This window comes from Primulina huaijiensis, chromosome 16, assembly GCF_012295235.1.
Source record: "Primulina huaijiensis isolate GDHJ02 chromosome 16, ASM1229523v2, whole genome shotgun sequence".
Taxonomy (NCBI): domain Eukaryota; kingdom Viridiplantae; phylum Streptophyta; class Magnoliopsida; order Lamiales; family Gesneriaceae; genus Primulina; species Primulina huaijiensis.
The window spans coordinates 5597505-5611068 of NC_133321.1; the positions used below are offsets into that span (position 1 = coordinate 5597505).

General features: G+C 38.6%; 1 protein-coding gene and 1 long non-coding RNA gene across 4 annotated transcripts; one reads left to right on the plus strand and one right to left on the minus strand.

Annotated features, from left to right (window-relative positions):
• Positions 1-970: 970 nt before the first annotated feature.
• On the plus strand, positions 971-1504 carry LOC140960973 (uncharacterized). The gene has a single exon (XM_073419299.1). It carries the CDS (start codon positions 971-973, stop codon positions 1502-1504), a length of 534 nt encoding a protein of 177 aa, XP_073275400.1.
• A 1017-nt stretch (positions 1505-2521) lies between these two features.
• On the minus strand, positions 2522-4077 carry LOC140960926 (uncharacterized). Of its 3 annotated transcripts, none has more exons than XR_012172275.1 (3): positions 3783-4077; positions 3482-3564; positions 2522-2888 (listed from the first exon to the last, which is right to left on the minus strand). It is a non-coding gene; the product is annotated as an uncharacterized lncRNA (long non-coding RNA). The 3 variants fall into 3 exon arrangements; XR_012172273.1 differs by having other exon boundaries at positions 3482-3581; positions 3731-4077; XR_012172274.1 differs by having other exon boundaries at positions 3713-4077.
• Positions 4078-13564: the final 9487 nt, after the last annotated feature.

Genomic DNA, 13564 nt, shown 5'->3' on the forward strand with positions numbered 1-13564 from the left:
ACGTTACAATATCCTAGCCGTGTCCAATCCGTATCCGATAAAAACCTAAAAAAAGTCAACGACACGGATTTTTCTTTATCCGACAAGCGTCCACTTCGTATCTGTATCCGATACTTCAAAAAAAAAATTTAAAATATCCGTACTACATAGGTTTTAACAGGTCTCCCAGGCTCTAACATTGCCGACAATTCTGCAAATCTGTAAAGACATCCACAATGGTGGATATAATACATGCCAAGTCATCCAAATATCCTCTCCAACTAAATATTCACTACTGCACACCATTTATTTTTGTGTCAGAACAATACCCGGTTACAAATTTGTAACCGGGTATTGCAATTTTTTTTAAATATCTTCAAGCAAGCGTGACACGTGCGTACATTGCACTCGCGCGTCAGACACAAGTGGACAATTAAATGGAATCCGAGGTCGACCAAACAAAACATTGGTCGACTATTTGGTCGACCAAAAAAATTAGTCGATCAACAATTGGTCATTTTTAGTCGACCAATTGGTCGACCAAGACCAATTGCTGGTCGACCAGACCATATTGTTGGTCAACCAATTGTTGGAAACCAAATTTGGGTAGATCCAAAACTTGAGAAGTTTTTCTGCACATTTTTATTTTCTCTGATCAATTAAGAACGTTGGGTTTTGAACGTTGGGTAACGTTCAAATTTTAGTCTATAAATACATAAGTTTTTAAGAAATTAAAATTCATATTTTCAATATCCTACATACATATTTCTCTCACAAAAAAATTTGGAATGGATGATAGTTCCAATATTTTTTTTAGTGATCTTTTGAACTCTCCAAATATCGACAAAAATTCAAGTGGAGAAAATTCTCGAGTTCGTCCGAGTGTCCAACATCCTCCATTTCCATTTCTTACACAGCAACCACAAAATTTGCAACATTTTCCATATCCACGACCATATTTTTTTAACGCCCCTCTACCTCCGTGGAATACATGCCCCCAGAATATTGGCAGAGTAGCCAATATTTTGCACAAGCTCCATCCCATGGAATTAATCCTGTTCAATCACCGGGGCTTCAATCAACCGAATCGAGAAGGGCTAGTGTTGATGCAAGTGATAGTGATAAAGGGGTAGAAGCACCTTACGAATTCCGAAATTCACAATTTTCTCCTTTCTCGTCTCAAATAGGACTTGAAAATATTACTCTCAATCAGGCAAGCGAGACGGGCAAAGATTCAGATGGAGATCATGGCAAGCGGACAGCGTGGACAATAGCAGATGATAAGCTCCTTGCAGCAGCATACACAATGATGAGCGAAGACCCAACCGTTGGTAATGCCCAGAAGAGTGAGTCTTTTTGGAAACGAGCTGTAGAATACTACAATACCAATCGAGAGAAGAAAGCTAAAAAAAGGACTGCAGAGAAAGCCAAAGCACATTGGGCTGCGGTGAAAAGGATCGTGAATAGATATAATGGAATTTACAACAAATGGTACACGGATCGACCAAGTGGATGGAGTGACTAGGATTTGATGATGCGAGCTCATGAAGAATACAAGAGTACCTTCAAATCTTCTTTTCAATATGAACACGTGTGGAGGATTGTTAAAGATAGTCCTATGTATGCTCCTCAATCTTCAGGACACTGGTCTGCAAAGAAGGCAAGGACATCTGAATCGTCAGGTGCACATACTGACTCGTCTAATGCTACACCAAGTGTTGATACAGAGTACAATGAAGCCCGATCTCGTCCTATGGGACATAAGGCCGAAAAAAAGAAAGGCAAAGAAAGAGTGACCCATGTTGATCAAATTACTGAGGCTATGCAACAATCAGTAACATAGATGGAGGAATATAATAACAACAAAAAAGTAGATCAACTCATTCAAGCTCATAAACTACTCGTAATGGACACACGAGGTATGACAGATGAACAACTCCATAACCATCTAGCGATATGTGAGCAGCTCAAAAAAAGATTGAACATGTAATGTGGTTTGTAATTTGTATTTGATGTCATGTTTTTATTATGAGTGTGGTTTGCAATTTATGTGTTAAAATCATGTATTTTAGTGTGATTTTATTTTGTGTGTGGTTTACAATTTATGTTTTTAAACAGATTGAACATGTAATGTGGTTTGAAATTTATGGTTTGTAATTTTTTATTATTAATGTTATAAATATTGTTTTGTGGTAAATTATTTTTGTATAGTTTGATATAAATTTTTAAATTTTATTAATATTTATTTTATTACAAATTACTTATTCACAAATAATCGTTATAAACTTTCTAGTTTTATATTTCAATAAAAATATAATAATAAATAATAGATGAAAGTAATTAGAGTGGTTAAATGATTTTATTTAAATGAAAATAAAATATTAATTAAAGTGACAGTGGGATCCATAAATATTTGGTTGGTGTGATATTTGATTGTGAAATATGAGATATCTGAGTAGAGAAATATTTGATTGATGATGTGAATTATGTGGTCCACAAATATTTGAATGAAATATTTTTCTTATTGTGGATGGCCTAAGGAGGAGTGAAGGACAAACAAAGATTCATCACTGGAAAATTTTCAATATTCATGGCCATGGTAGCTTTATAAAAATCAGCGCACAGAAACTTCTGGATATCCAAAGCATTAATATTGCCCCATTTTTAAACTCCAATAAAGTTAATGAACAGGGCCACCAGAGACATGTTTGAATAAGGAACTGAACAGGGTTACACACAAATCAACACTTCCATAATACAAGTGAAGTCTTTAGGGACATCCGGAGGAGATAACATTACAAAAACGAGATTCTAATAAATAGTACCGCCACCTGCTATTCAAGGAGTCTCTTCTGAATTTCTAGCGGCATGCTTTACTTCCTCCACCGGTGCATGGATCTCTGCGGCCCCTATACCCAAGCATAGAAAAAACTAATAGAAAATTCTCCTTCTTGATTAATTTTCATAAAACTGAATTGCTTCTAATTTCTATTACATTTTCATGACTGTTGTAATATAAACTCGAATTAGTCATGATCTATTATTATATTTAAATAATGCAATTACATGCTTTCCCTAGTAAAAATTTATTCGCTCTGTGCTTGATCCTGAACACAGTGGAAGCTTGTAGAAACAAAGTTAAATATGTTCAAATTCTTCAAAATCAAGTATTAATAACGATTTACAGATAGAAACAAATTTTATTTACTCCGCATAGGTGTCACATGTGTTGTGCTCCCGAAGTTTCAAATATGTTGAACCATTCATTTTCCATGATATCCAAGTCCTGTGAACTTAACAATCAAATGACATTCATATTGTTAGTTCCAGTTTCAACCGTATCCATTTTCTGCTGGAAACACATTTTCAAAAAATATTTTCCATAAACACCCCAAAATAAATTCCAATACCACCTTTATATTGGTAAAAGCTACACTACACGATCAAACCAAACAGAGACGTGTGAGCTTTGCCTAAAATAGGGAGAAATGTTTACCATTACCTCTTTTTCATGAATTCTCTCCTGGAATTTCACTAATTTGAGATGAAGTTCCACTACCTGATGTATCAGCTGACACACCAGCACTGCAGTAAAACAATATCTACATTAAAAATACCATCATTTTAAAACACTTTGCAAATAATCTTCAGCTTGCTGTTAAATTACAAACCCAGAAAAGGGTGAACAAAAGAAAGATTTTATGTATTCATAAAGTTAAAACTTTCTGGGTACTTGACTCAGGGAGAAAACGGAAATTCGATTTCGATCACAAGAGCGTGAATAAAGCACATCATTTAACAACCATATTTCTCCAATCTCAATCATCACAACTCTATTCAATTTTTAAAGCTTCCTTACATCGCAACACTGGAGTCAAAACTGAACATCAACAAAGAAATAAAAAAGATAAAAAAATACCACCACTTTTTTTTATCCTTCAAAACATCAACGTCCATCATACGTAAAGAACTAAATTCCCTAGAATAATAACAAACTGTACATCATCACATCAAATCGCAACGTCGTGTAGAACTCTTTCATCCAAAATAAGTAAATATAAACATAAAAATGGCTATATTCCTAAACGAATAACAAAACCACAGCGCACGGGCAGCAATTGACATCAAATCTAATGTAAAATTCAGCCAAACACCTATGAAACTGCGACTGAGAATTCAAAAAAGATCCGCCGGCACGTCGTCTAGAAAGTTGCTGCAATCTATTAAGTGAAACCATTCATTCCCATCCACTGAATCCAATTGAAGATTACTCATTCTCAATCTCGTTTTTGTAATGTTATTGCCTCCAGATCATTCATGTCACGCCCCGTATCCGAAGCATCGGTGACATCCGGCATTGTTTAACAATTACATTGAAAACAATAAAGCCTCGTATCAAATCAACCAGTCTTTTTCATAAATAAAGTATTGTCTTACAATGACAATGAAATAAATTACATCGGAGTTGCGAAATGCAGAAAACTAAACAAAGGAAATAAATGGTCTCTTGATCTTGTTCATCGCTCACCAACCCCAGAAAGCCTCTTGTTCCTCCTCATTCACTTGCTCTTCATTCTTATCTGAAATTTGTAAGGGGTGAGTGTTTTGGGAAACACTCAGCAAGTGGGGGTCGATCGATTCCGGAGATACATATAGAACTTAATTCTTTAAAAATTTCTTTTAACATACTTTCATAGCATACTTTCAAAACTCAATATTCTTGACTTGACACAACAGAAACGAAGCGAATAAAAGACGGAGCTTATCAAATGATTCAAAACAGAACAGAAACAATTCAGATCATTTCAGAGCAGACAAAACACACTGTTACTCATCTCATTTCCATGGTCAAATTGTCCCCAATATGTTAGTCATCTAAGGGGTGAGGCCAGAACATGGTTTTATACCCACCAATAGGGGCCGGAACAGAACATGGTTTTATACCTACCAATGGGGGCTAGAACAGAACTACAATTCTCGTCTCATTTCAATTTCGAATCGTAACAGTGAAAACAGAATTCAGAAGTAACAAACAGAGCTTTTTAGATATTCAGATTTCAGAGTTTTCATACTAACACAGCGGAATCAAGAAATTTGAAGCACAGAAGAGAACATAAGATCGATCGAAATTTTAAAATAAAATTATACTGATTTTTCGAAAATAAGGATATACCAATATGCATGTCACGTTAGTTATATCGAGGTTTAAAATACAACAAAAATAAGAAACAAAAGTCCACTTACAATTTCTTGAACGAAGCTTCCTTGCAAAAATTCGACAGTACTTCGGCGTGATTCTAACAACTGTTGTCGTTGATCGGGCAGTACTTTGACGCAATATTGTAACTCCAAACTGCACGAACAAGACCTCGTTTTTCTTTCTTGATCTTGGCCGTGACTTGGGAAGGGTGAGGGGAGGCCGAAAATATGGAGAGTATGGTGAAGGGGTGAGGCCGAAAATATGAGAGCTTTTTGGGAGCTTTTTGCTGTGCCCTTTGTCTAGCATAGACCCTTGTATTTATAGGCTAATTTGTGTCCCTTTGGCTCTCCCTTGGCCGATTCCTTGGCGCTCAAGAATGGCAATAATGGTGTGATCATCCCCAAGAGCCACCTTGATCATTTCAATGGTCATTTCTTACACTATGAATTTGTCCTATCCCTTAGCTTCCTTTATGGGTTTACTTAAAAGTCTTTTCTTGCATATTTAATTTGTTCAAACATTAAGCTTAACTTTTAGCTCCATTTTTGGTCTTGTTAGGACAAGCTTGGTTGAGCTTCTTCGAGCTGAAGGTTCGCGTCATTGAGCTGGGATTTCACTCCTCTCGTGAAAATTCTTCGATGGATATGGTTATTTGCAACTTGGCATCCCGATGAACTATTCCCCGAGCGTAGAGGCTACTTTCTTGAGTTAAATTTGTTGAAAATCTTAGTGGATATTCAAGTTGTTTAGTTGAAACTAAAATTGATGAGCTTATTTTAAGTACATTTTCAAGGTCAATTTACTTACTTGATTTGCTTCGGGTCGAAATTTCTTGGGTCGAAATTTACGAGTTCTCACATCCCTCCCTCCTTATTGAAAGTTTCGTCCTCGAAACTTGGGTCAGCTTGAACTGTTAAATAAATAAGGGTACTGTGAGCGCATCTTTTCTTCGAGTTCCCAAGTGGCCTCTCTTTCGGTATGATTTGACCACTGTACTTTGACATAAGGAATTGTGCGATGTCTCAATACTTGATCTTTTGTGTCCACTATTTGGATAGGGACCTCTTTATATTTGAGTTGTTCATTCAGGTTTCCTTCAATCATCAGCGGTGCCACCTTGAGTACATGACTCGGGTCCGGGACATACTTCCGCAGCTGCGATATGTGGAAAACATTATATACTCTAGTCATCTCAGGTGGTAAAGCCAGCCGATAAGCTAAGGTTCCCACCTTTTCCAGTATTTTGAACGGTCCCACATACCTTGGATTCAACTTCCCAGATTTACTGAACCGCACCACTCCTTTCATTGGTGGAGCCTTGATATAAGCCTTCTCTCCGATTTCCAATTCTAACGGTCTCCTCTTCAAATCTGCCCAACTCTTTTGTCTGTCTTGAATTGCCTTGAGCCTTTCTTTGATTATGGCTACATTATCGACAGTTAGTTGAACAAGCTCCGGTCCAGTAACGGTTTTTTCTCCGACTTCATCCCAGTACAAAGGCGATCTACATTTTCGGCCATACAATGCCTCGTACGGAGCCATCTTAATGCTACTATGGTAGTTGTTATTGTAGGCAAACTCGATTAACGGTAGTTGCTCACTCCAATTCCCATGGAAATCTAATGCACATGCCCTCAACATGTCCTCGAGGGTTTGAATTGTCCTCTCAGTTTAGCCGTCAGTTTGCGGATGATAGGCCGTGCTAAGAGTCACTTTAGTTCCCATGGCTTTTTGAAAACTCTTCCAGAATCGAGATACGAATCTTGAATCTCTATCAGATAATATACTCGCCGGTACTCCATGCAGTCTCACTATATCATCCATATATAAGGTAGCCAGCTTATCTAGGTTGTAATTCATCCACACTGGTAAGAAATGTGCAGACTTGGTTAATCTATCAATGATCACCGAGATTCCGTCGTGACCATGCCTCGATCTTGGTAACCCGACTACAAAGTCCATAGAGATGTTATCCCACTTCCACTCGGGTATTTCCAATGCTTGCAGAAGTCCCCCAGGCCGCTGATGCTCCGCCTTGACTTGTTGACAGACTAAACACTTTGCAACAAAGACAGCTACATCTATACCGTTCCACCAGTAATTATTTTTCAAATCCCGGTACATCTTGGTGCTTCCTGGATGTACTGAAAATCTTGATTTATGTGCCTCGGCCATTAGTTCCCCTCGAATTCCATCGATGTTTGGCACATACAATCATCCTTTCANGCCACCTTATTCGCCTTTCCTGGATGATAATTGATTACCAAATCATAATCCTTTAGAAGTTCCATCCACCTTCTTTGCCTCATGTTTAATTCTTTCTGGGTGAAAATGTACTTGAGGCTCTGGTGATCGGTAAACACCTCACATTTTACTCCATAAAGGTAGTGCCTCCAGATTTTAAGTGCAAACACAACTGCAGCTAACTCAAGGTCATGAGTGGGGTAATTCTGCTCATACGGTTTCAATTGTCGTGAGGCATACGCAATTACCTGACCCTCTTGCATAAGCACACACCCTAATCCTTCCTTGGAAGCGTCACTGTACACAGTGAAATTCTTACCATCCTCGGGAAGAACTAGTACTGGTGTGGATGCGAGTTTCGTCTTCAGGGTTTCAAAACTTCTTTCACAAGCTTCATTCCAAATGAACTTCGAGTTTTTCTGAGTAAGTTTGGTGAGTGGAATGGCTATCGAAGAAAATCCTTCCACAAATTTCCTGTAGTAGCCTTCTAAACCTAGAAAACACCTTACTTCAGTCACCGTCTTTGGTTGTGGCCAATCTTTGATTGCTTCCACTTTCTTAGGGTCTACTGACACTCCAAGTTCAGAAATTATATGGCCTAGGAATGCCACACTCTTTAACCAAAATTCACACTTCTTGAATTTGGCATAGAGTTCTTTCTCACGTAGTGTTTGCAGAGTGAGACGTAGATGTTCTCTATGTTCTTCTTCACTCGGTGAGTATACCAAGATATCATTTATAAAAACAACCACAAATCTGTCGAGGTATGGTTTGAATACTCGATTCATCAGGTCCATGAATGCTGCAGGAGCATTTGTCAGACCAAAGGGCATTACTGTGAATTCGTAATGTCCATATCTTGTTCTAAAAGCAGTTTTAGGGATATCCTCTGCTTTGACCTTTAACTGATGATATCCTGATCTTAAAACGAGCTTTGAAAAAACCTTGGCTCCTTTTAGCTGATCGAAAAGATCATCTATTCTCGGGAGTGGATATTTATTCTTTATGGTGATCTTGTTTAGCTCCCGGTAATCAATACATAGCCTCATGCTCCCGTCTTTTTTCTACGAACAGTACTGGGGCTCCCCACGGGGATGCACTAGGGCGAATCTGCTTTTTGTCCAGTAATTCCTGAAGTTATTCTTTTAACTCCTTCAATTCAGCTGGAGCCATTCGGTATGGTGCCTTTGATATGGGAGCAGCACCAGGGACCAAGTTGATTTCAAATTCTACTTCCCTATCGGGTATCTCACCGGGTTGTTCTTCGGGGAAAACGTCTGGAAATTCTTGAACAATTGGAATATCTTCTAACTTTGGGGCTTCTTCTTCCTTGATCTCATTGATCATCGCTAGATAAATCTCTTCACCTCCTTTTATGGCCTTCCAGGCTTGTGAGGCTGATAGTAAAGATTTCCGTTCTTTGGATTTCCCGTGGTATATGACTTCCTCTTTGTTCGAAGTCTGAAGTCTAATATCTTTCCTTTGACAGTCTACCATGGCATGGTTTTTAGCCTACCAGTCCATTCCAAGAATGATGTCAAACTCAACCATATTGAGTTGAATCAATTCCGCTTTGAAAGTTTGATTGCTGATACAAATTTTACCGTTTCGATACACTTTGTGTGATTCAATTACTTTACTCGTCGGTGTTGCCACTCTTAAGGGTTCACTAAGAGTATCATGTTTAAGTTCAAGCTTTTTAGCAAATCTTCTACACACAAATGAATGTGTGGCACCACAATCAAACAAAGCATATGCAGGCATTTTATTGAGTAAAATGGTACCTGCCACCACTTCGTTGGTATTATTGGCTTCTTCTTGGGTTATCGCGTACACCCGAGCATTAGTCTTGTTTTCATGCTGTTTACGGGGCCCCGTCCCTTTGTCCTTGTTGTCTGGACAATCTTTAATTCTATGACCCACCTTTCCGCACTTAAAACAAGCGCCTGTCTTCCGGTAACATTCTCCAACATGTTTCCGTTGACATGTATCACACCACTTTCCTTCGGTGTTACCAGCACTGCCAGAACTTCCTTTGAAAGACCCACCTGAATAATTTGGTTTCTTAAACTTGGGACCATTCTGAGTAGATTGATTGTTCATCGGCCTTTTGTTCTTGTTTTCTTCCTCGCGTCGCTTGATATCAGTTTCTGCGCTCATTGCAACGCCCATCAAATCCGCAAAGTTGTTTGTCTTGAATACTGCCAATGCTGACTGAATTCGACTGTTGAGTCCCTTCTTGAAACGATGCATTTTTACGTTTCATCCGACATGATCGTTGGGACATAAGTTCCCAGATCGTTGAATCATGAAGTGTACTCCATTACTGACATGTCTGGAGCCTGTTTGAAGCTTTCAAATTCACCCAACTTCTGTAGTCTAAATTCAGCTGGATAGTATTGTTTCAAAAAGTCTCTTTTAAAAATTTGCCATGTGATCTCTTCCACCTCTGTCAAATATGGCGACACAGTTTCCCACCATTTCCTAGCTTGGTCTTCCAAAAACGGTGTTACAACCTCCACTCTCAGTTCTTCAGGTATTTCCAGTAAATGCAATTGTGTTTCGACGTTCTTGAGCCAGTTGTGACTGACGTCGGGGTCTGGGTTTCCATCGAAGGTTGGAACTCGATTCCTTCTTAGAGATTCATAATGGTATTTAATTCCACGCGGTTGTGGTTCTTGAGGTGGTTGGATGGCTTTAGCTAACGGGTTCACGAATCCTTGCAACGTCGCAGCTACGATAGTGGCTATTGCCAACATATCCTCTTGGCTGAGGTTTACTCTCTGAGGTGGTGGTGGATTTTCATTGTGATTGGCGCCACGAGGGTTACGGTTGTTTCGGGGTGGTTTGCTTGCCATATCCTATATGCATGTATTTTTTTTAATTTGTTTGCCACAATATTTAATCAAATAAATCATTTCATTAAATTGTAACAAAATTTCATACAATCAATCTTTTCAGAATAAATGTTTAATCAAATAGCTCTAGGTACAAGTGGTGCCTATTCTAGAGTTCTTTCCCTACTCATCTATAACTTCACCGTCTCCTTCTGCTTCATTAATTTCTTCCTCTACGGGGTTTTCTTCTAGTTGTTCCATGCGTTTTTCCATGTTGATCATTTCGTTTTGCTGGTGCTCTATGTAATTTTGCAGTTGTGTGTTGTGATGATCAAGGTTGTTTACTTGATCTTGTAGCTCATGTATTGTTGATTGGCTTACTTTCTCATTGATTTCTTGATCTGCGATCTGTTCCTCCAGACGGCGTTGTGTTTTGAGAAGGCTATCGTCCCGGATTTTGAAGGTAAAAATCCTATCCTGAGCTTTGTTTAACTCTTTCTTGGTGATTTCATGTCGAAGTTCCGACTCTAGATGATAAGCGGCATAATGTCTTACGTCCTCACGTAGTTTCTTCTCTTCCTCTCTGGCCTCACGAAGATCCTCCGTCATGCATACATTATTCCCGTCTAACTGGAAATTATCTCTTTCGAGTTTCTCATTTTTTTATTTCAGTGTTTTAATTTCTGAATCTTTTTCCTGAAGTTGATTTTGAAGTTCATTTATAATGCGTTGAAGATCCATGTTGTTTTCCTACAAAAAAAAATAATTTTATATATAAGATACTCATCAAATTTTTAAATATGCAATAGAAGGATAATAGAAAGTCTCAAAATATTTTGGTACACATAGTATTTTCTTAGTCACAAATTTTATTACAACCCAGATATTATAATGCTAATCTAATCGAACATCTCTCTGCCATCGCTGTCACTGGCGCTGTCATCTCCGGCCACCTCCATCGGTGCTACCTCCTCTTCCTCCATGTTCTCTATCACCAAATGCAAGTAATTATTTTGATCTTTAAGTCTGTCCATAGTGCCATGGAGCTTCGAAATGTACCGATCTTGTCTGGCGTTGTACTCCTCCTGGCGCTGACGGGCCTGAGCAGCACGTCCTCGCTCTATCTCCACTCTATCCAATAAATCCCTGTTAAGTGTGGGTCGGTATTTGCAGCAGCTGGCTCTCCGCCAAGTCCAGATGATGAGTCAATCGTTGTACATCGGTCTCCAGTATGAGTCTACTCTCATAAATCTCCTGTTTCTCCAACTTTTCTCTAGCCAGTTGCGCCTTCAGGGTCGCAATTTCTCTAGTCTGATTGTCAATTATGAGCTGACGCATGCGAAAGGCTGCCTGAGCACGGGTACATGGAGCAGCCATTTCCTAGGATAAAATCGAAGGAAAAGCATCAGAATCGTATAAGGGATAGAATGGCACAAATAATATAAACAAAGTGGTCATGGAAAAATTTTGATACTAAGAATTGCGAAGCGATTGAAGGGATAGATTTCTGAAGTCTATTCGAAAATAAAGAATCAGATGAAAGTTGAATTTCAAGAACAGATGAAAGTTGGACTCAAATTGGGATGCACTAGGCTTTTGCCAAAATTTGACTTGCCAAATTTTGCCTATCAAAATCCCTGCGGGATTATGAATCTGGCGGCTCTGATACCACTTAAATGTCACGCCCCGTATCCGAAGCGTCGGTGACATCCGGCATTGTTTAACAATTACATTGAAAACAATAAAGCCTCGTATCAAATCAACCAGTCTTTTTCATAAATAAAGTATTGTCTTACAATGACAATAAAATAAATTACATCGGAGTTGCGAAATTCAGAAAACTAAACAAAGGAAATAAATGGTCTCTTGATCTTGTTCATCGCTCACCAACCCCAGAAAGCCTCTTGTTCCTCCTCATTCACTTACTCTTCATTCTTATCTGAGATTTGTAAGGGGTGAGTGTTTTGGGAAACACTCAGCAAGTGGGGGTCGATCGATTCTGGAGATACATATAGAACTTAATTCTTTAAAATTTTCTTTTAACATACTGTCATAACATACTTTCAAAACTCAATATTATTGATTTGACACAACAGAAACGAAGCGAATAAAAGACGGAGCTTATCAAATGATTCAAAACAGAACAGAAACAATTTAGATCATTTCAGAGCAGACAAAACACACTGTTACTCATCTCATTTCCATGGTCAAATTGTCCTCAAATGTTAGTCCTCTAAGGGGTGAGGCCAAAACATGGTTTTATACCCACCAATGGGGGCCAGAACAGAACATTGTTTTATACCCACCACTGGGGGCCAGAACAGAACTACAATTCTCGTCCCATTTCAATTTCGAATCGTAACAGTGCAAACAGAATTCAGAAGTAACAGACAGAGCTTTTCAGATATTCAGATTTCAGAGTTTTCATACTGACACAGCGGAATCAAGAAATTCGAAGCACAGAAGAGAACATAAGATCGATCGAAATTTTAAAATAAAATTATACTGATTTTTCGAAAATAAGGATATACCAATATGCATGTCACGTTAGTTATATCGAGGTTTAAAATACAACAAAAATAAGAAACAAAAGTCCACTTACAATTTCTTGAACGAAGCTTCCTTGCAAAAATTCGGCAGTACTTCGGCGTGATTCTAACAACTGTTGTCGTTGATCGAGCAGTACTTTGACGCAATATTGTAACTCCGAACTGCACGAACAAGACCTTTTTTTCCTTTCTTGATCTTGGCCGTGACTTGGGAAGGGTGAGGGGAGGCCGAAAATATGGAGAGAATGGTGAAGGGGTGAGGCCGAAAATATGAGAGCTTTTTGGGAGCTTTTTGATGTGCCCTTTGTCTAGCATAGACCCTTGTATTTATAGGCAAATTTGTGTCCCTTTGGCTCTCCCTTGGCCGATTCCTTGGAGCTCAAGAATGATAATAATGGTGTGATCATCCCCAAGAGCCACGAATGCTTTCTCAGCAGGATGGAAAAAATTCCTGTTTTTTCTATAACATAATTTAACTGAAGTTTCATCAAAACGTTCAGAGCCACCTTGATCATTTCAATGGTCATTTCTTACACCATGAATTTGTCCTAACCCTTAGCCTAATCCATTAGCTTCCTTTATGGGTTTACTTAAAAGTCTTTTCTTGCATATTTAATTTGTTCAAACCTTTAGCTTAACTTTTAGCTCCCTTTTTTGTCTTGTTAGGACAAGCATGGTTGAGCTTCTTCGAGCTGAAGGTTCGCATCCTTGAGCTGGGGTTTCACTCCTCTCGTGAAAATTCTTCGATGGATATG